Source organism: Perca flavescens, chromosome 23, assembly GCF_004354835.1.
Source record: "Perca flavescens isolate YP-PL-M2 chromosome 23, PFLA_1.0, whole genome shotgun sequence".
Taxonomy (NCBI): domain Eukaryota; kingdom Metazoa; phylum Chordata; class Actinopteri; order Perciformes; family Percidae; genus Perca; species Perca flavescens.
The window spans coordinates 1,399,849-1,427,348 of record NC_041353.1 but is presented as its reverse complement, the minus strand read 5'-3'; the positions used below and the strand labels follow the sequence as shown (position 1 = coordinate 1,427,348).

The 27,500-nt window shown below is 42.1% G+C and overlaps 2 protein-coding genes across 2 annotated transcripts in view; both read left to right on the top strand.

Annotated features, from left to right (window-relative positions):
• The window catches only part of LOC114550445 (NLR family CARD domain-containing protein 3-like), a 689,968-nt gene that overhangs the window by 82,157 nt on the left and 580,311 nt on the right, over window positions 1–27,500 (top strand). The gene's annotated exons all lie outside the window — the stretch shown is intronic.
• The window catches only part of lrp6 (low density lipoprotein receptor-related protein 6), a 75,088-nt gene that overhangs the window by 31,482 nt on the left and 16,106 nt on the right, over window positions 1–27,500 (top strand). The window contains 10 exon segments of the mRNA XM_028571227.1: window positions 35–324; window positions 3,695–3,921; window positions 7,203–7,387; window positions 10,188–10,514; window positions 11,709–11,911; window positions 13,354–13,565; window positions 18,298–18,488; window positions 21,204–21,413; window positions 23,221–23,346; window positions 25,013–25,249. Of these exon segments, the coding sequence (XP_028427028.1) occupies window positions 35–324; window positions 3,695–3,921; window positions 7,203–7,387; window positions 10,188–10,514; window positions 11,709–11,911; window positions 13,354–13,565; window positions 18,298–18,488; window positions 21,204–21,413; window positions 23,221–23,346; window positions 25,013–25,249 (2,208 nt within the window).

The window sequence follows — 27,500 nt, the reverse complement described above, 5'->3', positions numbered from 1 at the left end:
TGTGTGTCTCACCTGTGGCCCCTCCCCCCCTCAGGTACCAACCCTTGTGCGGAGAGTAATGGCGGCTGCAGCCACCTGTGTCTCTACAAGCCGGTGGGCGTCCAGTGCGGCTGTCCCATCGGCCTGGAGCTGATCGCCGACATGCGGACGTGCATCGTGCCCGAGGCCTTCCTGCTCTTCTCCCGGCACACCGACATCCGCCGCATCTCCCTGGAGACCAACAACAACAACGTGGCCATCCCGCTCACCGGCGTCAAGGAGGCCTCGGCGCTCGACTTCGACATCACCGACAACCGCATCTACTGGACCGACATTACTCTGAAGGTGAGGGGCAGGGAGAGCGCAAGGCAAACGTGTATTAACTAGGTCTGTCCTCGACTAAAGAACTCCTTAGTCCACTAACATTTATAGGATTTAGTCGACTAATCGATTAGTTGATTTAATTGACAGAGCTGTGAGCTTTGAGAGGTGGTTAAGACTAGAAAAGCTCAATATAAATGTAGTTAATTAACCATCTGTAAAACTGAGTTTCTCCACAATTAATCCTGCAAAAGCACCACTTTAAATCTTGTGTTTACCATAAATGTGCTCAGAAGTTTCTTGGAAATGAGTACCGTATTTTTCGGACTATAAGTCGCATTTATTTAGATTATAAATACAAGAGTTATTCAACTACACAATAGCACACAGAACAATACGCTGAATACGGTAGGTGTCCGGTATGTTAACGTAACACATTAACAGTTATTGAACTATACAATAGCACCCAGAACAACTAGCTAGCAGGGCGTGGAGCACGGAGGTATTAAAAGGCGTGGAGATGAAGCTGCACCGTGAACGAGCCCCTCCAGACTCCTTCCTCCTCCTCTGGACATCTTTCAGCCCACGATTAGCCGATTAGCTTTCTTTGTTTTCTTCATTGCAGTAAGAGTCACCTTTTCTCCAGTCTCCCTCATAAGTTTCTCCCTCATTTCAAACTCTCTTTCTGCTGCTTGATTACCGTTTTCGGGGCTGCATATTTTACTACCTGCAGTTTGTCTCTTTTCTTTCTCAGTTGTCTTTAGGAGCAGCGTTCTAGTTGTCACGAGCCTAGAGCGCCCTCTCGCGGCTGTAGACGGTAATGTTTTCAGTATGAATTAACATGTAAAAACATGTTCAATTATATATATTTTGATATATAAGTCGCACCTGACTATAAGTCGCAGGACCAGCCAAAGTAGGAAAAAAGTGCGACTTATAGTCCGGAAAATACGGTAATTAAGCATCAATAAGCCTAAAAAATGACTAACCGACTAAAGAAATCTTAGTCGACTAAGACCAAAACAACCGATTAATTGACTAATCGACTAAGAGGTGGCAGCCCTGGTGTTAATGTGATATAGATAGGAGATGTCAATGTGTCTGCCTGGTGGGAGTCACAGACTTTCTTGGTCTTAGTGCTTCCAGCGGCTGCCTTCCTCCCTCCTACACGACTCTCCCCCCTCGTGCAGTCCTCAGTTGCCGCTATGTAGCTGCAGTCATCCACAGATAAGTCTGCCGCGATACAGTCGCTAATAGCCACGATGATATACCAATGAAGCAGCCGCGCTAGCTGCGGATAGTCCATTCGGTGTATAGTTAACACCAAAAACGCCTTAAGTGTAAACATTCAAAATGCAAGATCAGCAAAATGACTTCATACAGTGGAAAATCCCCAGGAAGAGGTGGTCTTGAGCCTCGAAAGTAGGGGTGGGAATCACCAGAGGCCTCGCGATACGATATCATCCCGATACTTATGTCACGATACGATATTATTGCGATTTTAAACATATTGCAATATTCTGCTATATATTGCAGTGTATTACCGTTTTTCCAACTTCAGATTTTTCCCAATTTCAAATGATGTCCCCAAAAGGACAATTTTGTCAACATCTGTTTTATCTATTTCTCTGTTTGTTCATCTCACTTCAATTTTATTGCTGCAAAATGGGATTGTGAAGCAGACAAACTGACCAACACATATATCATAAAAGACCGATACTTTGGCGTCTGTGTATCGATACAGTATTACCACGAAAAATATTGCGATGCTATGCTGTATTGATTTTTTTTCCCCACCCCTACTCGAAAGTAGCCAATTGAAGCTTTACACGCATGTTCTGAGAGTGATCATTGGAGCATATTTCAGGGGGAGGATCTCTCTTTTTGGATGATATAAAGTGAAGTTGGACAAAGGAATCATTAGCAAGCTTTGTCCGGACCTTGCTCGGGCTTTCTTGTGTGTTGATTTTCTTTCGTGCACATTAAAGCTCTTTTTCTAATGTTTCCCTTGTTTCCCTTGACTTCTGCGTAAATCTTTGTATAACTCTTAAAACTTGCACTTTAAGCGAGAAACGAGTCCGCGCCGCTTATCTGGCCTTGAGCTGCGCACACTTCAAAATTTACTTCTTCACCACCTCTTAGTCGATTAGTCGACTAATCAGTAGTTTTGGTCTTAGTCGACTAAGATTTCTTTAGTCGATTATTCAGTCATTTTTTATGCTTATTCATGCTTAGTTACTCATTTCCAAGAAACTTCTGAGCACATTTATGGTAAACACAAGATTTAAAGTGGTGCTTTTGCAGGATTAATTGTGGAGAAACTCAGTTTTACAGATGGTTAATTAACTACATTTATATTGTGCTTTTCTAGTCTTAACCACCTCTCAAAGCGCACAGCTCTGTCAATTAAATCAACTAATCGATTAGTCGACAAAATCCTATAAGTGTTAGTCGACTAAGAACTTCTTTAGTCGAGACAGCCCTAGAAATGGGGCCTTTTATTCCTAAATTCTCGTCACACAAACGGTAAATCTCCTTTACCGACATGCTGCTTGCTGAGCTGCCCTTTGCTGCGTGTCGTCCCCCATCTCTCTCCTCTCTTTCATGTCTATCCACTGTCTCTACTACTAATAAAGGGAAAAGTCCCAAAAAATATACACTGTCTTTTTTTTTTTTCTGCAAGTTTGTTGCTTTTTGCAAAGTTTTTGCCATTTAAAAGAAATAGTTTGTTTTTGACCTATTCTTGCCTTTCTTCCTTACTTTGTTGCTAGTATATCTGGGCCTTTAGTGAGCATGTAAACATACAGTACAGGCCAAAAGTTTGGACACACCTTCTCATTCAATGTGTTTCCTTTTTATTTTCATGACTATTTACATTGTAGATTCTCACTGAAGGCATCAAAACTATGAATGAACACATATGGAATTATGTACTTAACAAAAAAGTGTGAAATAACTGAAAACATGTCTTATATTTTAGATTCTTCAAAGTAGCCACCCTTTGCTTTTTTTGATAACTCTGCAAACCCTTGGTGTTCTCTCAATGAGCTTCATGAGGTAGTCACCTGAAATGGTTTTACCTTCACAGGTGTGCTTTGTCAGGGTTCATTAGTGGAATTATTTCCCTTATTAATAAAAAAGCAAAGGGGGGCTACTTTGAAGAATCTAAAATATAAGACATGTTTTCAGTTATTTCACACTTTTTTGTTAAGTACATAATTCCATATGTGTTCATTCATAGTTTTGATGCCTTCAGTGAGAATCTACAATGTAAATAGTCATGAAAATAAAAAGGAAACACATTGAATGAGAAGGTGTGTCCAAACTTTTGGCCTGTACTGTACTCTAGAAACGAAGGTTTCTAATCTGTACGCGGTCTCTCTTGTCTCTGCAGACCATCAGCCGGGCCTTTATGAACGGCAGCGCCCTGGAGCACGTGGTGGAGTTCGGCCTGGACTACCCAGAGGGCATGGCGGTGGACTGGCTGGGGAAGAACCTGTACTGGGCCGACACCGGCACCAACCGCATCGAGGTGGCCAAACTGGACGGGCAGCACCGACAGGTCCTGGTCTGGAAGGATCTGGACAGTCCGCGCGCTCTGGCTCTGGATCCCGCCGAAGGGTTTGTTTTGTTTATGAAGATCTCCGTTAGCTTCTGTCGGTCTCAAACTCTTTACAGGGTCTCTGTTATTTCATAACAGTATCAAGGTATCTTTATTTGGCCCCTTTGAAGGGAAATATACCGTATTTTCCGGACTATAAGTCGCATTTATTTAGAATTTTTTTTTTCCATCTGTCAACTACACAATAGCACACAGATCAACAGGCTGAATACGGTAGGTGTCCGGTATGTTACCGTAACACATTAACAGTTATTCAACTACACAACAGCACCCAGAACAACTAGCTAGCAGGGCGTGGAGCATGGAGGTATTAAAAGGCGTGGAGACCTAACTACACCGTTGACCAGCCCCTCCAGACTCCTTCCTCCACCTCTGGACATCTAGCTTTCAGCCCACGATTAGCCGATTAGCTTTCTTTGATTTCTCTGATTTCTTCATTGCAGTAAGAGTCACCTTTTCTCCAGTCTCCCTCACAAGTTTCTCTCATTTCAAACTCTCTTTCTGCTGCTTGATTACCGTTTTCGGGGCTGCATATTTTACTACCTACAGTTTATCTCTTTTCTTTCTCAGTTGTCTTTAGGAGCAGCATATAGTTGTCCCAAGCCTAGAGCGCCCTCTCGCGGCTGTAGACGGTAATGTTTTCAGTATGAATTAACATTTAAAAACATGTATATATATTATATATATTTTGATATATAAGTCGCACCTGACTATAAGTCGCAGGACCAGCCAAAGTAGAAAAAAAAGTGTGACTTATAGTCCGGAAAATACGGTAGCCTCTTTCTGACCAAGTAGTTCCAGGACTGCAGTTCTAGGAACAGTCCACTTCTAAACAGATCTAACTACTCTCCCCCAAAACAGGTTTTCCCATTTGCATTCACACTGGCCGAGTGGCCATAGGGACTGTAGGAGGGGGTAAGGGACTGACCTTTTGTTATTATAATCACAGCCATCTAACCACCACTATGCAGAAAAGGGAAACAGGTTTCGACCCTGCCCTGAAGTAGGAGCTGAAAGACTTAAGGCGCTGACTAGAGATGCACCGATTGACCGGATTTGGCAGATTTTCACGTGCTCGGCTATGACCGGCGACTGACAGACAGTACAGGCCAAAAGTTTGGACACACCTTCTCATTCAATGCGTTTCCTTTTTATTTTCATGACTATTTACATTGTAGATTCTCACTGAAGGCATCAAAACTTTGAATGAACACATATGGAATTATGTACTTAACAAAAAAGTGTGAAATAACTGAAAACATGTCTTATATTTTAGATTCTTCAAAGTAGCCACCCTTTGCTTTTTTATTAATAAGGGAAATAATTCCACTAATTAACCCTGACAAAGCACACCTGTGAAGGTAAAACCATTTCAGGTGACTACCTCATGAAGCTCATTGAGAGAACACCAAGGGTTTGCAGAGTTATCAAAAAAAGCAAAGGGTGGCTGCTTTGAAGAATGTGTGTCCAAACTTTTGGCCTGTACTGTACGCAGATTTTATGCCGGTCAAATGCACTCCGACGCCGCATGGTTAACATCGCGCAATCAGCTGTTTATGAAATGTTATAAAGTCGTAATTATACAGAGCCGTCTGCTCTGATCTCAGCAGCTCTCTCTCCTCTGTCTCTGTCTCTCTCCCCTCTGTCTCCCCTCTGTCTCTCTCTCTCTATCCCCTCTGAGGCTGAATAAGTGCAGATACAGTTTATTGTAAATAGCGTTGGGCACGCTGACTTTGATGAATTTACTGTTGATCAGACCCCAGATGAGACAAGAAGCTAACGTTAGCGAACGCTGCGGTGACTGTCCCTCTGCCTCTGATGTCCGGCTGCAAGAGAGACCGTATTTAAAAAAAAAAAAAAAAAAAAAAAAAAAAAAGAAAGCTTCAGAGCCGATCTTTGTTCTTTCTCAAAGAAAAGCTGAACTCCAAGTCTTCCAGAGTTTGGTTTTTCCAGCTCGCAAGCCAACAGAGAGTTGCTAGACTGACCCTGGCTGCAGATTACATTTGCTGCCACTAGGGTGGTCTAGATTTCTGGGCTAACAGGGTGTAGTTAAAGCATGTAGCAAAGTTGCCGGCCTTTTAAATCCTTTAAATTAAATAAAGTTGCTTCCGTCTGGCTGTAGACACCACCTGCCTACCTGCAGAACGAGTAGGCTCCAAAATGTATTTATCCCAACTGACCTTGTCCATTTTAAACAAAGTACGGTAAGTTAGTTTTCGCAGTGGCGCAGTGGATATGACACATGCCTTTGGTATGGGAGATCTGGGTTCAATTCCCACTGTGCTACATCAACCAATTTGTCCCTGAGCAAGACACTTAACCCCTAGTTGCTCCAGAGGCGTGCAACCTCTGACATATGTAGAGCAATTGTAAGTTGCTTTTGGATAAAAGCATCAGCTAAATGACATGTAATGTAATTTTATGGTTTAATCATCCATTTATTGATGTGTTTATGTAATGCTCAATTTGTTAATGTCTCTTTCTCTAACGTCTTTCATTGCTTGTCTGGTAGGGCTGGGCGATATGGAGAAAATCAGATATCGCAATGTCGATATTGTGGCGATATTCTAGGGTTGACAATTGGTGCTTTAACAAAATATCTTCACAATGAGATTTAAGATATGTAATCTTCAGTAATGTGGTTATAAAGTCTGGGTAAAAAAATAATAGAACAGCTAGAGTAGTCTGGTAACACAGAAAATGACATCACTTTACTGTAATGCATTCTTTAAAACCAGCAAAAGCCAACACTTAAGCCATTTACGATACTACGGTTTCCAAAATCTAAGACGATATCTAGTAGGGCTGCCACCTCTTAGTCGATTAGTCGACTAATCGGTCATTTTGGTCTTAGTCGACTAAGATTTCTTTAGTCCATTAGTCATTTTTTATGCTTATTCATGCTTAATTACTCATTTCCAAGAAACTTCTGAGCACATTTATGGTAAACACAAGATTTAAAGTGGTGCTTTTGCAGGATTAATTGTGGAGAAACTCAGTTTTACAGATGGTTAATTAACTACATTTATATTGTGCTTTTCTAGTCTTAACCACCTCTCAAAGCTCACAGCTCTGTCAATTAAATCAACTAATCAATTAGTCGACAAAATCCTATAAGTGTTAGTCGACTAAGGAGTTCTTTAGTCGAGGACAGCCCTACTATCTGGTCTCATATCACGATATCGATATAATATCGCTATATTGCCCAGCCCTATTGTCTGGTGTGTGGTACCTCTGGCTCCCTCCGGGATAATGACGTTTCCTTGATCCTTGATATCAGGTACATGTACTGGACGGAGTGGGGGGGGAAGCCGAAGATCGACCGAGCGGCGATGGACGGGACGGGGCGCATCACGCTGGTGGCCGATGTGGGCCGAGCCAACGGACTCACCATCGACTACGCCGAGCGGCGCCTCTACTGGACCGACCTCGACACCACGCTCATCGAATCCTCCAACATGCTCGGTGAGAGTCGGCTGTCAATTTACGCTGTCGCAGTGCTGCGAAACAACCGTTAAACAGGACTTTTGTTTAGGGATGCACCCAATCCAGATTTTTTGGGATTTCGGCTGAACCCTGAACCCCCTGGTTGAGATTGTGCTGCCTCCTCCTCCCATCCTCAGTCCATGAACCCAGTAAACTCATGAATGAAGTAAACAGGGACTGTCCTTCCTTTGCTGTACCTGAAGTTGCTGCATTCTGGCTGCTGTCTGGAGATTCCTTCATGAACAACTCGTATTCTTCCAGATGTTTCAGACCAGATGTTGTAACAGCGGCCATGTTGTGTATAGTTTAGGGTCCTCGCCACCACCAGACCAATCAGCATTGAACAGATTGAACATGTAGCTGGACTTGAATGGTCTTCTTTTGACTGAAAGTTCTGCCAAACAACAACTTTTTCTGCTCACCAGATCCATGTCCACTTCCTCGAAGCTTACCTCATTGAACGCTCCGCCTACGTAAACACCTCCCCGTAATCAACGGCGAGGGGAGAGAGACTACGGCGATCAGCGTGGCACGCCGAGTGCAAGAGTAGGGTTTGGTTTGGTGGGAGAAACTCTAAAAGAGAGTACACACCAACCAGACAGCTGAACCTCGGCAGTAAAGCCAGTCGAGATGATCAGTTGCGTCCCCGAGGTCCAAAAAACTGCCTCGGGACACACTGAGGCGACTTGAGAAACGTAATACGTCTCCATAGCAGCAGGCGGCGCTACTCCAGACTGTCCAACGGCCGATAATTGGCCACGTGTGTCCCAGGCTTTAGGTTCTGCAGAAACCCAACCCGGTCAAAAAGCCGATAAAATATTCAGCCGAATCTGAATCCTGTATTTGGTGCATTCCTGTTTTTTTTCATGTTTTGAGTGTCAGTCTGTCGGGTGCAAACTTTAGTACATCTCGTAAGTTGTAGTTTGTCGTGCATCGGTGTGGCGGCGCCTGGATGAACCTCACAGACATTTCGTACATCAAACTTATTTAATGAGTTTTTAAAAATGAGCCTGACTTTAAAAAAAAAAAAAAAAAAAAAAAACATTCTGTGGCCGGGTTAGCTCAGTTGGTAGAGCAGCCAGGCGCGCATATATAGAGGTGGATGCCTCGACGCAGAGGTCCAGGGTTCGATACTTTACAGTAACTTTGAATGCAGCACGAGGCTGGTGAGGCGAGTTTCAAATGAACGCACCGTCTGTGTTGTTTTTCCGACCACAGCAGCTGCATACTGCTTAACGTGCCGCTGGAATCCTCTCCAGGGAAATACACACACACTTAACACCGTTTAGCTGTCGGCATTTTAACAGTGTTTAATCCAGTCAATGGCTAACGGTAGGCTAACGTTACCTTCTTTCAAGTCTAGTGATAGATAGCTAAAGTTAGGCTAACGTTACCTGCTGTCAAGTGTAGTGATAGCTAGCTAAAGTTAGGCTAACGTTACCTGCTGTCAAGTGTATCGTTAACTAGCTAACGGTAGGCTAACGTTACCTGCTGTCAAGTGTATTGTTAACTAGCTAACGGTAGGCTAACGTTACTTGCTGTCAAGTGTATCGTTAACTAGCTAACGGTAGGCTAACGTTACTTGCGGTCAAGTGTATTGTTAACTAGCTAACGGTAGGCTAACGTTACCTGCTAACAAGAGTAGTGTTAACTAGCTAACGGTAGTCTAACGTTACCTTCTTTCAAGTCTAGTGATAGATAGCTAAAGTTAGGCTAACGTTACCTGCTGTCAAGTGTAGTGTTAATTAGCTAACGGTAAGCTAACATTACCTGCTGTCAAGTGTAGTGTTAACTAGCTAACGGTAGGCTAACGTTACCTGCTGCCAAGTGTATTGTTAACTAGCTAACGGTAGGCTAACGTTACCTGCTGTCAAGTGTATTGTTAACTAACTAACGGTAGGCTAACGTTACCTGCTAACAAGAGTAGTGTTAACTAGCTAACGGTAGGCTAACGTTACCTGCTGTCAAGTGTAGTGATAGCTAGCTAAAGTTAGGCTAACCTTACCTGCTGCCAAGTGTATTGTTAACTAGCTAACGGTAGGCTAACGTTACTTGCTGTCAAGTGTATTGTTAACTAACTAACGGTAGGCTAACGTTACCTGCTAACAAGAGTAGTGTTAACTAGCTAACGGTAGTCTAACGTTACCTTCTTTCAAGTCTAGTGATAGATAGCTAAAGTTAGGCTAACGTTACCTGCTGTCAAGTGTAGTGTTAATTAGCTAACGGTAGGCTAACATTACCTGCTGTCAAGTGTAGTGTTAACTAGCTAACGGTAGGCTAACGTTACCTGCTGCCAAGTGTATTGTTAACTAGCTAACGGTAGGCTAACGTTACCTGCTGTCAAGTGTATTGTTAACTAACTAACGGTAGGCTAACGTTACCTGCTAACAAGAGTAGTGTTAATTAGCTAACGGTAGGCTAACATTACCTGCTGTCAAGTGTAGTGTTAACTAGCTAACGGTAGGCTAACGTTACCTGCTGCCAAGTGTATTGTTAACTAGCTAACGGTAGTCTAATGTTACCTTCTGTCAAGTGTAGTGATAGCTAGCTAAAGTTAGGCTAATGTTACCTGCTGTCAGGTGTATTATGTTAACTGGCGTCAGGTGCAGCGATGTTTCAGTTCCCTCTAACGTCCGTTTCGGAGCATCAGCATTTCTGTGGCACCAAAACCTGCGTTACTTATCGGTCCGGTAGATACCGGTTGTTAAAGCACCGGTGCCACATAAGCACCGGATTTCGGTACCCAACTCTATTGAAGAATGTGTCTTTCTGCCTCCAGGTCAGGATCGCGAGGTGATAGCCGATGACCTCCCTCACCCGTTCGGCCTCACCCAGTACCAGGACTACATCTACTGGACGGACTGGAGCCAGCGCAGCATCGAGCGCGCCAACAAGACCAGCGGGCAGAACCGCACCGTGATCCAGGGCCACCTGGACTACGTCATGGACATCCTGGTCTTCCACTCGTCCCGGCAGGGCGGCTGGAACGCCTGCGCCTCCACCAACGGGCACTGCTCGCACCTCTGCCTCGCCGTGCCCGTCAGCAGCTTCGTGTGCGGCTGCCCCGCCCACTTCTCCCTCAACTACGACAACAAGACCTGCAGCGGTGAGCGAAGCTGGCGCAATTAAAGTGACCTTTTAGCTCAGGTTGTACTGATTTTAGGCATATGAAGCATTTGAAGATACTCCAGGAAATGACATCAAAATAAGCAAAGAAATACCAACGTGTAGGCGCAGTGGCAGACCATTTCTCTCCTTCCTTCTCTTTCTTCTACGGTCTTTTTTTTTCTCCAAGTTTGTCAAAGCTTTAGTAGTTTTTATCTTTTCAAAAAACTTTTTTCTAAGTTTGTCTTCCTTCTTTCGTTTCAAGTTTGTTTTCAAGTCTGTCACTGTTTTCTAAGTTTTAGATTCTGTTTTCCACCTATTCTTGCCTTGCTTCCTTCTTTCTACCAACTTTTTACATTTTTTTTTTTAAAAGCACCCATATTATGCTAATTTTAAGGTTCATAATTGTATTTTAATTTGTATTTTAATTATTGAATTTTCTTTTACAATAGGTTTACATGGTTTAATTATCAAAAAACACCATATTTTTGTTGTACTGCACATTGCTGCAGCTTCTCTTTTCAGAGTGAGACCTCTTTTCTTCTTCTGTACTATCTTTGATTGCACTTGAACATGCTCAGTAGCTCAGATCATAGATCAAGTCAGCTAGCTCCATAGACAGTAAAAGAAAGGTTGTTTCTCCAACTTCAGTCAGTTAGAAGGCAGGATTAGCTGGGAGACTTCTTCTAAACCAGGGATCACATGGAAGTAGTTCTTTTGGAGATCATGGTGAACTAGTGTGTGTTGCAGCAGTGCTTTGCTATTGAGAACGAGGTAGCATGTTAGCGTTAGCATGCTAACGGTTGCGGTTAGCCCCCTGGTTTCGGCTAGTGCCGTAGAAAGCCGTGCAGATTTTGACCAGCTCACCAGGAGACTGAAGGCAGGACACATTCAGGAACCAGATCTCACTCAGAACACCATGGATGGGTGTTTTCAGAGTTTGTATGCGTGTGGAAGCACCAGAGACACAAAATAACATCCAGAAAAATCACCAGAAAAAGGGATTATTGTTTCATAATATGTGCATTTAAAGTTTTTTTGTTGCCTTTTTCCATCAGCATTTAAATGTTTTTCAGTTCCATGTCTGCTGTTTTTGTAAATCTATCGCTGGCCATGGCGTACATAATTGAACAAATGTTGAGTGCCACTGTTTTTAAAGGGTAACAAGCGTCTTCCCGATTGTTTTTTCTTACAGCTCCGACTTCGTTCCTGCTGTTCAGTCAGAAGTCGGCCATCAACCGCATGGTGATCGACGAGCAGCAGAGTCCCGACATCATCCTGCCGATCCACAGCCTGAGGAACGTGCGAGCGATCGACTACGACCCGCTGGACAAACAGCTGTACTGGATCGACTCCAAGCAGAACGTCATTCGCCGCGCTCAGGAGGACGGGAACCAGGTAGGGGCGGAAATCAGCAGAGGCCTCACGATGCGATATCCTCACGATACTTATGTCACGATGTGATATCGTCGCGATACTTATGTTACGATACAATATCGTCACGGTACTTATGTCACGATACGATATCGTCGCGATACGATATCGTTGCGATACTTATGTCGCGATACGATATCATCGCGATACCGTATCATCGCGATACTTATGTCGCGATACGATATCGTCACGGTACTTATCCTCATGATACTTATGTCACGATACGATATCGTCACGGTACTTATGTCACGATACGATATCCTCGCGGTACTTATGTCACGATACAATATCGTCACGATACTTATGTCACGATGCGATATCGTCACGATACGATGCTTATGTCACGATACGCTATTGTCACGATACAATATCGTCAAGATACTTATGTCACGGTACAATATCGTCACGATACTTATGCCACGATACGATATCGTCACGATACTTGTGTCACGATACAATATCGTCACGATACTTATGTCACGATACGATATCGTCACAATACTTGTGTCACGATACAATATCGTCACGATACTTATGCCACGATACCATATCGTCGCGATACTTATGTCACAATCAATATTGTCACGATACGATATCGTCACGATACTTATGTCACGATACAGTATTGTCACGATACGGTATTGTCACGATACGATATCATCACGATACTTATGTCGCGATACAATATCACGATACGATATGACACACGTTATAAAATCTCTCTCTTCAAGGTAATTATAGTTCAGGGTTCATACGTTTTGAAAAAAAACTGGAAAAGTTATGGACTGCATCGATACACAGACGCCAAAGAAATATAATGTACTGTTATTTGTTTTAGTTTTTTTACTTTTAAAATGTTGTATTTGTATTTGTGCTTTTTGTGGGACTGCAGATGTAAATTAGCAAAAGGCTAACTCTGGTGCAATGCATCAAATGGTCACATTTATGCTTTTAATTGCACATTGTCCCTTACAAACTGAAGTATCGATCATTTATTATATGAATTGTGATAAGAGAATTTAACTGTTTGATACCAGTAGGGCTGTGCTCGACTGAAGAAATTCTTAGTCGACTAACACTTATTCAATCGTACCGACTAATCGATTTAGTTGATTTAATCGACAGATCTGTAAATCTGAGTTTCTCCGCAAAGAGTCATGTTAAAGCACCACTTTAATTCTTGTGTTTACCAGAGATGTGCTCGTACGTTTCTTGGAAATAAGTCATCCAGCATGAAAAAAGCATAAAACATGACTAATGGACTAAAGAAATCTAAGTTGACTAAGACCAAAACCACAGATTAGTCGACTAATCCACTAAGAGGGAGCAGGCCCTGGATAGTAGTATACAGCCGTTAAAACTTTATCAAATCTGTGACGCTGACCTCTGTGTTCTGGTCCCGTCAGAGTGTGACGGTGGTGTCGAGTTCTCTGGCCGGACCCAGCCAGGGCCTGCAGCTGTACGACCTGAGCATCGACATCTACAGCCGCTTCATCTACTGGACCAGCGAGGTCACCAACGTCATCAACGTGACCCGCACGGACGGCAGCCGAGTCGGTGTGGTGCTGAGAGGAGAGCACGACAAGCCCAGAGCCATCGTGGTCAACCCAGAGAGAGGGTCAGTGTCCCCACAAACACCCGAGTGTCCCCGCAAACCACAAACACCCGAGTGTCTCCACACACACCCGAGTGTCTCCGCACACACCCGAGTATGCCCGCAAACCATAAACACCCGAGTGTCTCCGCAAACCACAAACACCCGAGTGTCTCCACACACACCCGAGTGTCTCCGCACACACCCGAGTGTCTCCGCACACACCGAGTGTCCCCGCAAACCATAAACACCCGAGTGTATCCACACACACCCGAGTGTCCCCGCAAACCACGAAAACCTGAGTGTCTCCGCACACACCCGAATGTCCCCGCAAACCACAATCACCCGAGTGTCTCCGCAAACACCAGAGTGTCTCTGCACACCCCCGTGTGTCGCTGGCAAACACCAGAGTGTCTCTGCGCACCACAAACACCCGAGTGTCCTCACAAATTAGAGTATCGTTCAAACATTTTTGACGATGAGCAGACACATGAAGCAGGCTTGCAATGGCAGAAAAGATAGTCGTCCTTCATTGTCCTCTTTTGTTACAGATTTCTGTAGTTCCAACAACTCTGAATTGTAGTTGAGGCGGCTGTGGCTCAGTGGTAGAGTGGTCGCCTGTTAATAGGAAGGTTCGATCCCTGGACCTGCAGTCCCATGTCGAAGTGTCCTTGGGCAAGACACTGAACCCAGAGTTGCCCCTGATTGCTTTTTTATTAATAAGGGAAATAATTCCACTAATGAACCCTGACAAAGCACACCTGTGAAGGTAAAACCATTTCAGGTGACTACCTCATGAAGCTCATTGAGAGAACACCAAGGGTTTGCAGAGTTATCAAAAAAAGCAAAGGGTGGCTACTTTGAGGAATCTAAAATATAAGACATGTTTTCAGTTATTTCACACTTTTTTGTTAAGTACATAATTCCATCTGTGTTCATTCATAGTTTTGATGCCTTCAGTGAGAATCTACAATGTAAATAGTCATGAAAATAAAAAGGAAACACATTGAATGAGAAGGTGTGTCCAAACTTTTGGCCTGTACTGTATGTTTACATGCTCACTAAAGGCCCAGATATACTAGCAACAAAGTAAGGAGGAAAGGCAAGAATAGGTCAAAACAAATGACAAAAAATATTTTTTTTAAATGGCAAAAACTTTGCAAAAAGCAACAAACTTGCAGAAAAAAAAAAAAAAAAGACAGTGTATATTTTTTGGGACTTTTCCCTTTATTAGTAGTAGAGACAGTGGATAGACATGAAAGAGAGGAGAGAGATGGGGGAACACATTGAATGAGAAGGTGTGTCCAAACTTTTGGCCTGTACTGTATTTTAGGCCTATGTGTAGTAATTTCAAAAAGCAGAGGGCAAATTGTAATTTCCCCACTGGGGATCAATAAACCGTATAAATTATAAATTATTAAATTATCGTGATATTAGATTTTTTCCATATCGCCCAGCTCTAGTTCATCTCCTCTTCAGCATCTTGTTTCAGTCGTTTGTTTTTCGCCGTTCGTGGAGCTCTTAAAGCCGAGTCGCTCGTTTGGAACCATAATTGCAGGTTTCCTTCGGCCGGGGTTTTCTCGCAGTAATCTCGGGGTCATCGGGTGGTTGGGAGATGAAGTCTGCAGATGTTCTAAAAGGGAAACACGCCAGAAAGCAGGGGTGGAATGTCACTATGTACATTTACTCCAGTACTTGTACTGCAGTACCAAATGTTGAGGTACTTTACTTGAGTCTTTTCTTTTCATGCTACTTTCTACTTCTACTCCGCTACATTTCAGAGAGAAAAATTGGACTTCAGTTACTCCACTACATTCATCTGTTCCAGCTTTAGTTACTAGTTACTTTAGTTACTCCACTACATTCATCTGTTCCAGCTTTAGTTACTAGTTACTTTAGTTACTCCACTACATTCATCTGTTCCAGCTTTAGTTACTAGTTACTTTAGTTACTCCGCTACATTCATCTGTTACAGCTTTAGTTACTAGTTACTTTAGTTACTCCGCTACATTCATCTGTTCCAGCTTTAGTTACTAGTTACTTTAGTTACTCCACTACATTCATCTGTTCCAGCTTTAGTTACTAGTTACTTTAGTTACTCCACTACATTCATCTGTTCCAGCTTTAGTTACTAGTTACTTTAGTTACTCCGCTACATTCATCTGTTCCAGCTTTAGTTACTAGTTACTTTAGTTACTCCGCTACATTCATCTGTTACAGCTTTTAGTTACTAGTTACTTTAGTTACTCCGCTACATTCATCTGTTCCAGCTTTAGTTACTAGTTACTTTAGTTACTCCACTACATTCATCTGTTCCAGCTTTAGTTACTAGTTACTTTAGTTACTCCGCTACATTCATCTGTTCCAGCTTTAGTTACTAGTTACTTTAATTACTCCGCTACATTCATCTGTTACAGGTTTAGTTACTAGTTACTTTAGTTACTCCACTACATTCATCTGTTCCAGCTTTAGTTACTAGTTACTTTAGTTACTCCACTACATTCATCTGTTCCAGCTTTAGTTACTAGTTACTTTAGTTACTCCGCTACATTCATCTGTTCCAGCTTTAGTTACTAGTTACTTTAGTTACTCTGCTACATTCATCTGTTCCAGCTTTAGTTACTAGTTACTTTAGTTACTCCGCTACATTCATCTGTTACAGCTTTAGTTACTAGTTACTTTAGTTACTCCACTACATTCATCTGTTCCAGCTTTAGTTACTAGTTACTTTGGTTACTCCGCTACATTCATCTGTTATAGCTTTAGTTACTAGTTACTTTAGTTACTAGTTACTTTAGTTACTCCGCTACATTCATCTGTTCCAGCTTTAGTTACTAGTTACTTTAGTTACTCCGCTACATTCATCTGTTATAGCTTTAGTTACTAGTTACTTTAGTAACTAGTTACTTTAGTTACTCCGCTACATTCATCTGTTCCAGTTTTAGTTACTAGTTACTTTAGTTACTCCGCTACATTCATCTGTTCCAGCTTTAGTTACTAGTTACTTTAGTTACTAGTTACTTTAGTTACTCCGCTACATTCATCTGTTCCAGCTTTAGTTACTAGTTACTTTAGTTACTCCGCTACATTCATCTGTTCCAGCTTTAGTTACTAGTTACTTTAGTTACTAGTTACTTTAGTTACTCCGCTACATTCATCTGTTACAGCTTTAGTTACTAGTTACTTTAGTTACTCCACTACATTCATCTGTTACAGCTTTAGTTACTAGTTACTTTAGTTACTCCGCTACATTCATCTGTTCCAGCTTTAGTTACTAGTTACTTTAGTTACTCTGCTACATTCATCTGTTACAGCTTTAGTTACTAGTTACTTTAGTTACTCCACTTCATTCATCTGTTCCAGCTTTAGTTACTAGTTACTTTAGTTACTCCACTACATTCATCTGTTACAGCTTTAGTTACTAGTTACTTTAGTTACTCCGCTACATTCATCTGTTACAGCTTTAGTTACTAGTTACTTTAGTTACTCCACTACATTCATCTGTTACAGCTTTAGTTACTAGTTACTTTAGTTACTCCGCTACATTCATCTGTTCCAGCTTTAGTTACTAGTTACTTTAGTTACTCTGCTACATTCATCTGTTACAGCTTTAGTTACTAGTTACTTTAGTTACTCCACTTCATTCATCTGTTCCAGCTTTAGTTACTAGTTACTTTAGTTACTCCACTACATTCATCTGTTACAGCTTTAGTTACTAGTTACTTTAGTTACTCCACTACATTCATCTGTTACAGCTTTAGTTACTAGTTACTTTAGTTACTCCACTTCATTCATCTGTTACAGCTTTAGTTACTAGTTACTTTAGTTACTAGTTACTCCGCTACATTCGTGTGGTACAGCTATTTTGGACGTTTTTGTCATGTTTTCAATGTTTTTGTGGCTTTTTTTCAAGGTTGTTTTTTTTTTCCGAAATGTTTCCCTCCTTTTTTTTTTTTTAATAAAGGTTTTCATGTTTTTGTCTCTTTTATCTAAGTTTTTTTTTTTTTTTTTTTTTTGAAGTTTTTTTCTCATTTCTCAATACATGCAGAAATGTCTAAATGTTTTATATACAGTGTGATATGCAGTGTGGGTTATGGCACATTATTTGAATATTGCCCAATAGTGATGATCATATACATATATTGGACAATGAGAGTAATGATATTGCACAGTACACAGATATTGCACAGGAATGGAATTGCACAATATTGTCAATATTATCAATAGTATTAAATATTAAATATTGCACAGTAGGTGAGTAGAAGAAAGTCCGCTGTTAGTACTTTTACTTCAGTATAGGGCTGTCCTCGACTAAAGAAATTCTTAGTCGACTAAGACTTATACGATTTAGTCGACTAATCGATTAGTTGATTTAATTGACAGAGCTGTGAGCTTTGAGAGGTGGTTAAGACTAGAAAAGCTCAATATAAATGTAGTTAATTAACCATCTGTAAAACTGAGTTTCTCCACAATTAATCCTGCAAAAGCACCACTTTAAATCTTGTGTTTACCATAAATGTGCTCAGAAGTTTCTTGGAAATAAGTAATTAATCATGAATAAAAAATGACTAATGGACTAAAGAAATCTTAGTCGACTAAGACCAAAACGACCGATTAGTTGACTAATCGACTAAGAGGTGGCAGCCCTACTGCAGTAAAGGATCTGAATACTTCTTCCAAGTCTGCCAAAAATAAACTGTTGAGAAGATGTGAATGGATCAGGTGAATGGTGTTAACTCGCGCTCGTGTCCTGCAGGTACATGTACTTCACCAACCTGCTGGAGCGCTCTCCAAAGATCGAGCGCGCGGCGCTGGACGGGACGGAGCGAGAGGTTTTGTTCTTCAGCGGTTTGGGGAAGCCCGTGGCGCTGGCCATCGATAACGAGCTGGGGAAGCTGTTCTGGGTCGACTCGGACCTGAGACGCATCGAGAGCAGCGACCTCTCCGGTGAGTCTGTCACGTCAGGGTCTGGTCAGGTGACCGAGCCCTGTTGGTGTGGTAGGGCTGGGCATCCTTCAGAGATTTTCCATACCGATACCAATACTGTGACTTTGATACCGGTTCCAATCATTTCTTCGATAGCAATTTTATAAAAGGGAAAGAAATTCCAACATTACGGCACAAATTTGTATTTATTTTTTAGCTCTAATTTACACACACACACACACATACAGAGAGAGACACACACACACACACACACACACACACACACATGTCTTCCAGCTCCGACTACGTGAGCGTCTCTGTGTAACGTTGAGTTTTTCCTGTGTGTCTCTACGATGTTAAACAACCTGATTATTTACATGGTGTCTGGTGGAAATATGCTGGCTCTATACACGCTAAAAGTCCTGATTATTTACATTGAGTCTGGTGGAGATGTGCTGGCTCTATTACACGCTGAAAGTCCTGATTATTTACATGGAGTCTGGTGGAGATATGCTGGCTCTATACATGCTAAAAGTCCTGATTATTTACATGGAGTCTGGTGGAGATATGCTGGCTCTATACACGCTAAAAGTTCTGATTATTTACATGGAGTCTGGTGGAGATGTGCTGGCTCTATACACTCTAAAAGTCCTGATTATTTACATGGAGTCTGGTGGAGATATGCTGGCTCTATACACGCTAAAAGTCCTGATTATTTACATGGAGTCTGGTGGAGATATGCTGGCTCTATATACGCTAAAAGTCCTCATTATTTACATGGAGTCTGGTGGAGATATGCTGGCTCTATACACGCTAAAAGTCCTGATTATTTACATGGAGTCTGGTGTAGTTTGGTGATGGTGATTTCGGGGCTGTTTCATGTTAAACTAAAAGGATCTTACTCTTTAACTAAAAGGTCTATCTCTGTAGGGATCCATCCCATAATGTTGTCAGACACTTAGAATAATAATCTGAGTCTGTCAGCAGCAACAAGAGAACTTTTAGTGGACTCTAACTGCTGCTGAACATTAGTCCTGTAGGGTTACATTACAGCTCGGTTCACAGCTGCTGGTTACAGCGTTCTCGCTCAACACTGGACCAGTTTCAAAGATGTTTGTTCACATAAGTCACTTAGTTACAAATGCATGGGGTAATAGGGTCCAGGTTGAAACATATGGAAGTTACCCTTCAACTCTGTGGAGGAGAGTGAGGCAGTGGATTTGTGAACGAAGCAAATGGAGAGTTTTGTCCCAGGAAAGAGGAAGTTGTCTCACAGCCCCAAGTTCAGCACATTCTTGTGATTCTCCGAAGCCCCACGCAGGCCGACAGGAATGTAAACCATCTGCATGAGAGGATGGAGGGTTCAGAGGAGTCCGCTTCATGTTTTTTGTTTTCCTCTTCTGATTGTTAACGGCTGCTTTGGTTCTCACTGCAGAGGCTAGCGCCCCCAGCAGGACGTTCCCACTAATAACAGCTTCTGCAGCGCTGAATAAACTCACTGACTGTAGATCTGGATTTTTACTGGAGACTAAAAACAGACATTCAAATGTGACATTTCCCCCTTTTATACTAACTGAATGCTTTTTTTCCACTAATAAATGTGACCTCATTTAAAGGCTAAAATCATAATTATATAGGACGTTTTCAGATGTTATGTGTTTAAAAAAAAAATGCAAAAGCACATTCATTGCATCTTGGAGAAAAACTGTCAGCTGTCAGCAAACCGCTGTTGGCGATCGAAACGGAGTAGAAACCCTCAGTTTACCCTTCGTCTCACCCATCCTGCCTAGACGAAACAAAACGTATGGCTTCACACAGCCTCGTCCAGTCTAGAGAGAGCGCCATAAGCACAATCAGAATTAGTTTTGGTGTCTAAACTTAACTGTTGTCGCCGTAGCAGTATCCCTTCTAGCCTCAACCCTGCTACGTCATGCTATGTCCTGCTACACTCTGCAGTGCCCTTCTACGTCATGCTACGTCATGCTATGTCCTGCTACACCCTGCAGTGCCCTTTTACGTCATGCTACGTCATGCTATGTCCTGCTACACTCTGCAGTGCCCTTCTACGTCATGCTACGTCATGCTATGTCCTGCTACACCCTGCAGTGCCCTTCTACATCATGCTACGTCATGCTATGTCTTACTACGCCCTGCTACGTCATGCTACTGTATGTCCTGCTACACTCTGCAGTGCCCTGCTACATCATGCTACGTCATGCTATGTCCTGCTACACCCTGCAGTGCCCTGCTACGTCATGCTATGTCCTACTACGCCCTGCTACATCATGCTATGTCATGCTATGTCCTGCTACACCCTGCAGTGCCCTGCTACGTCATGCTACATCATTCTATGTCCTGCTACACCCTACTATGCCCTACCGAGGTTTCTGCCTAAAAGGAAGTTTTTCTCGCCATTGTTGCTTTAAATGCTTGCTCGTGGGAAATTGTTGGGTCTTTGTAAATTATAGTGTGGTCTAGACCTACTCTATCTGTACAGTGTCTCGGGATAACTCTTGTTATATATAAATAATGGTATACATGTGAGTGAATGTAGTGTATGTAGTGTATGATGTGTAGCTGACTTGGTGTATCGCTGTTGTCCTGCCTCCCTTCCTGCCTCACCCTTCAGTTTCTCACCCGTTTCTTTGCCTTCTGTTCCTTAACGTTTTCGCCCTACAACCTTGTTTTGTGTTTTTCCCCCCCGGTGCTTTAAAACAACCACACGCGTGCCTGCAGGAGCCAATCGGATCGTGATCGCAGACTCCAACATCCTGCAGCCGGTGGGCCTGACGGTGTTCGGGAACCACCTGTACTGGATCGACAAGCAGCAGCAGATGATCGAACGCATCGACAAAACCACGCGGGAGGGGCGCACCAAGATCCAGGCGCGCATCGCCTACCTCAGCGATATCCACGCCGTGCACGAGCTCGACATGAGCGAGTACAGTGAGTCAGACTTTAATACGTTAATACTATCATTTACTGAATTGATTAGACATCGAACTTCATGCACACACAAACGCACACTTACACACGCGTAGGCACACACACATACACACACACAGAAACGCACGCACACACACACAACCACGCACACACACATACATATGCATGCACACACACACATACACACAAATGCACACAAACGGGCACATGCACACACACACAATCCAATGCGCACACACACAAACGGGCACACACGCTCGTACACACACAAATGCACACACATACGCATACAAACACACACACACAAACGGGCAAACACACACACGCAAGCGCTCGCGCACACAAAAAAACACTCAGCTTGCACAAACACTAACCGTAAATCAGTAAAAATAAATGGATCAAATAAAAAACACAGTATGTTGCCTATATTTCCATCTGTGATGATGCTCATAAATGGTTCCCAGAGCTGAGTCAGAATCGACTCTACTGTGTGTTTTGATTTTGGGGTGAACTGTCCCTTTAAAAGACAGGAAGCCCTTTCTTTAACAGTTTTAATGAAGCAGGAACAGCAGACAGCTGGTCACTCTGTCTCCGTGTCTCACCTGTGCTGTGGAAGTTTCCTTTGCAGCAGGAGTAAGGTTTTGAGAGTTTAGTAAAGTGAAACCAATAAGACCGTAGGAGACTAAACCAAGTTAGGTTTTTGTATTTTATTAAAAATTATATATATATATAGGAGCAACATGATTTCACAAAAGGCACAGCAGCCCAGTGTGGAGTCAGTCCCTCTAATGAGTGAACAGAACCACTCGGCTCATATGCATCTTCAGAGTGACAGCACAAACACACTTGGCTTGTTATGACGCTGCAGTTCTTACAGGAAATATGATAAACATGAAGACGATCAAAAAAAACACGAGAGACATCTTGGAGACATCTCGCCTCCTCCTCCCTGTACGACTTTTACCCCCCCAGTTACATCTCAACTAGCATGGGAAAAACTGAATAGGCAGAGAAAGATAATAGAGCTGCAACGATTAATCGATTAGTTGTCAACTTTTAAATTAATCGCCAACTATTTTGATAATCGATTAATCGCTTTGAGTCAATTTTTTTTAAGACAAAAGTAAAAATTCTTTGATTCCAGCTTGTTAAATGTGAATAATGTTCTAGTGTCTTCTCTCCTCTGTGACATTAAACTGAAGATCTTTGAGTTGTGGACAAAACAAGACATTTGAGGAAGTCATCTTGGGCTTTTTGGGAAAAACTGATCCACATTTTTCACCATTTTCTGACATTTTATAGCCCAAACAACTAATCGATTAATCGAGAAAATAATCAACAGATTAATCGACTATGAAAATAATCGTTAGTTGCAGCCCTAAAAGATAGTTTAATGTGGCCTTGCACCTTTATCGGTTCAGGCGAACAGAGCTCACACTATTCAATTCAATTTTATTTATAGTATCAAATCATAACACGAGTTATCTCGAGACACTTTACAGATAGAGTAGGTCTAGACCACACTCTATAATTTACTAAACCCCAACAATTACAGTAATTCCCTCAAGAGCAAGCATTAGCGGTGGCTATTGCGACAGTGGCGAGGAAAAACTCCATTTAGGAAGAAACCTCGGCAGACCCCGACTGGTGATTCTCACTTAGTTAGAATCAGAATCTACATGTGGAAATGAGATCAACTCTTTCAGTATTTGTGAGAAAATACAAAGTCAAATGAAAACATAAAAATATTAAGGAATTATGCTTAAATGTAATATTGCCATTACACCTGTCCTCTGTGTCCCTGCAGGTAAACACCCGTGCACCTGGGACAACGGTGGCTGCTCCCACATCTGCATCGTGAAGGGAGACGGGACGACTCGCTGCTCGTGTCCCGTCCACCTGGTGCTGCTGCAGGACGAGCTCTCTTGTGGAGGTGAGAAACAAACGCACTAAACCAAGGGTGCTCAAACGCATTAAGCAAAATTACGCGCATTACGCCCTCTCCAGGTTAATTAAGGCCAAAAAGGCCTGGAGGAGCTCTATCAGAAGCAGACGCTAAAAAGGGTTAAATCCATCCTGTCAGATAGTTCTCATCCCTTACGGGTTGAATTTCAGATGTGGCCATGCAGATCACGCTTTATACTTCCAAAACTCAGAACATATAGATATAAACACTCCTTTGTACCTGCAGCCATTCTACTTTTTAATTCTATAAAGAACCATAGATAACTTGATTTATTTGTTTTTAAATTTGCCTGCAAGGTAGGCAATCTCTGTATTGTGTGTATGATTGTGTGTGATTTTATTATACTACCTGCTGCATAACAAATTGCCCCACTGGGGGACAAATAAAGTATCTTGACTTGACTTGGCATTACGCAAATGTCAGGGACCCTCAACGATTGGCGACGACGTCAGATAATCAACTTACTTATAACTTTTTAAACAACATACTGTACATTTGAGTTGAGTACTACAACTTTTGTAACCGATACCACTACCTGGAATTTGGTACCGGTTCCTTACTTTGTCTCTAATACCATTTCTGTTTCTTAATTACCAGAAACAGCCCCGAAATCACCATCACCAAACTCCACCAGACTCCATGTAAATAATCATGACTTTTATCATCGTAAAACACACTTCATTCAAAGTGGACAGAAACTAAATAAAACTACCAAAAGCCGTCTTGGTTCATCTTTCCACTGTTCCAACAATCACCACTCTGGTTTGGTTGAAATAAACCCTTAATTCACCCATTTACATGTGGAGATATGCTGGCTCTATACACGCTAAAAGTCCTGATTATTTACATGGAGTCTGGTGGAAATATGCTGGCTCTATACACGCTAAAAGTCCTGATTATTTACATGGTGTCTGGTGGAAATATGCTGGCTCTATACACGCTAAAAGTCCTGATTATTTACATGGTGTCTGGTGGAAATATGCTGGCTCTATACACGCTAAAAGTCCTGATTATTTACATGGAGTCTGGTGGAGATATGCGGGCTCTATACACGCTAAAAGTCCTGATTATTTACATGGAGTCTGGTGGAGATATGCTGGCTCTATACACGCTAAAAGTCCTGATTATTTACATGGAGTCTGGTGGAGATATGCTGGCTCTATACGCGCTAAAAGTCCTGATTATTTACATGGAGTCTGGTGTAGTTTGGTGATGGTGATTTCGGGGCTGTTTCATGTTAAACTAAAAGGATCTTACTCTTTAACTAAAAGGTCTATCTCTGTAGGGATCCATCCCATAATGTTGTCAGACACTCAGAATAATAATCTGAGTCTGTCGGCAGCAACAACAGAACTTTTAGTGGACTCTAACTGCTGCTGAACATTAGTCCTGTAGGGTTACATCACAGCCCGGTTCAAGATTAGTCACTTAGATACAAATTCAAAAGTTAGAAAAGTTAAAATTACACTGTGTACTTGTTTACAAAATGTGCAGCGTTCTCACTCAACACTGGACCATTTCCAAGATTGTTGTTCGCATTAGTCACTAAGACACCAACGCATGGGGAATTAGGGTGCAGGATGAAACAAAGTTCCTCTTTAACGGGGCTGAATGTGACTGTCTCGTGTCCCAGAGCCCCCCACCTGCTCCCCGGAGCAATTCTCCTGCACCTCCGGCGAAGTCGACTGCATCCCGAAGGCCTGGAGGTGCGACGGTTACCCCGAGTGTGATGACGGCAGCGACGAGGAGAACTGTCCCGTCTGCTCCGAGTCGGAGTTCCAGTGCGACAGCCGGCAGTGCATCGACCTGAGCCTGCGCTGCAACGGAGAGGTCAACTGCCAGGACCGCTCGGACGAGAACAAGTGTGAAGGTGAGACCCGACTAGAGGATGGATACCTGAAACTCAGCCTCAGAATCGCCCACCCTGAGTTCCCTCAACCCTGGCGCAGATTCTTCAACAATCAATCAATCAACATTTATTTATATAGCACTTTACAGTCACCAACAGGTATCCAAAGTGCTTCACATCAGAAACCAAGACTAAAACAGACCTCATATAACATATCATACAAAAAAGAATGACCTATAGAAACAGTAAAATCAGAAAAGGTTGCATAGAAAATAGGAGAGGGAAATTGTCACAGATTCTTCTTCTTTTTCCCCTACAAACTTACTTTATGTTTTAGATTAGATAAGATAATACTTTATTTATCCCCCAATGGGGAAATTCACTTATTACAGCAGCAGTTTTTCCACAATAAAAACAAACCAACAAACAACCAAACAAACAACAGGCAAACAACAGAAATGTGCAAAAAAAACAAAAACATAAAAAAACAACAAATTAATGTAAAGTGGCATTATATAAAAAGTATTCAAGTAAAGTGAGGTGGCCATGGTGCAAAAAAAAAATACTGTAATGTAGGTAAGTAATTGACGTGAAATTAGATTGAACAATATGTAATTACATAACAGCGAAAGTAATTAACATAATATAAATTATATTTAAGTGAGACCATAATATAAATAATATTGAAAATGGAATGGAAAAATATAAATACAGATAATAAGAAATAGTTTTTCAGGGTTCATACGTTTTGAAAAAACCTGGAAAAGTTATGGAATTTGAAAAATGCAAATTCCAGGCCTGGAAAGGTTTTGGAAACATAAAAAGACCCAGAAAGTTTTGGAAAAGTCATGGAATTATTTTTTAACACAGTATAATAATATGTGATTTGATACATTTTCTCGTGGTCTTAACCTCAGCGTTGTATTCGGGGAGAGATATTAAGAATCTCACTATGAACCACAGACATTATCATTCATTTATAGTTAAACCTCTGAGGGTCACCCTAACTCAGATTAGTATTCTGATTGGAGAATGTCCACTGACATTTTCAGGAATACACAGTCAGGGAAATTTGCTGAAACGTCATGAAAAGGTATTTGTTAAAATGCGTGTTGTTGTTTTTTGTAAAAATAGCCAACTTTATATTCTCCGAGTACTAAGACAGCTTTACAAACTGGATGATGTGCACACAGCATCTGTCTTTTCGGGTTCGAACAGATATTTAGGAATGATGTTCTGGTTCTGGTCGGGCTCGGTCACATCAGCGCGATAAGGCATTGAACATTTTAAATTTAAAACAGCTGATTATGTAGGTGCGCACCTGTGTTAACGTGCGCTTGTTGCCCCGTGTTTACATTTCTGAATGCCTTCCTACAAACGTACATGTGTCATTAGTATGAGAAAAAAAACGAGATTTTAACTGTGTCGGGTGTCGGGCTCGGGCCGGGCCCGGACAGAAAAATTCGGCCCGATCCACACTCTAGACCCAACACATTCTCACTCCCATCGCGTCAAAAATAGAGGTGTGAATCTTCACTGATCTCCCGATTCGATTATCATGTCAGCGATTCAATTTAATTCAATATCACGATGCGTGAAATCCATGTTTTCTATTAAAGCCATGTAGGATATTTAATTCGTAGCTTTTCAAGCTTCAAAAACCAAACATTCTGCAGAGCTCTAATACTAAATAAACTGGATACATAAAACTATACAGCACTGAGCACATGGCACCTCCTGAATGTGCAAAACACATACCAGAATATGTCAACAGAAATGTTGTTAGGCCGACATTACATTATAAACAGAAATAATTGATTATGAGCCGGCCGATTATCGATGCAGCATCGTCCACGATTCCATGCATCGATTATTTGATTAATTTCAACACCTCTAGTCAAAAAGCAACGCTCGGTCAGGTGCCTTTGGTGTTTTGTTATTGACGCAAAAAGTCTCCTTTAGGGTCATATTTAGATGCGATTGGTGTCACTTTTTGCTGCTCTGGCCCGGGACGTATGTTTAACTGACTTGAAGCACAACAACGGGACGGTTAGGGAAAAGATGCTGGGGGGTTTACAAAATGTACGTTTCCGTTACACGCTGGACGAGACATTTCAGGGGGATTTTTGCGTTCTATATGACGCCGAGAGACACTGACCCAGCGTCAGCATTTTACGAGTTGGGAGTGAGAACCAAGGGGGGGGTCAGCTTCGCTTCAGAACCCTAACCTCCTATAGCACCATTCTGATGCTACCTGGCCATCACCTCCCGT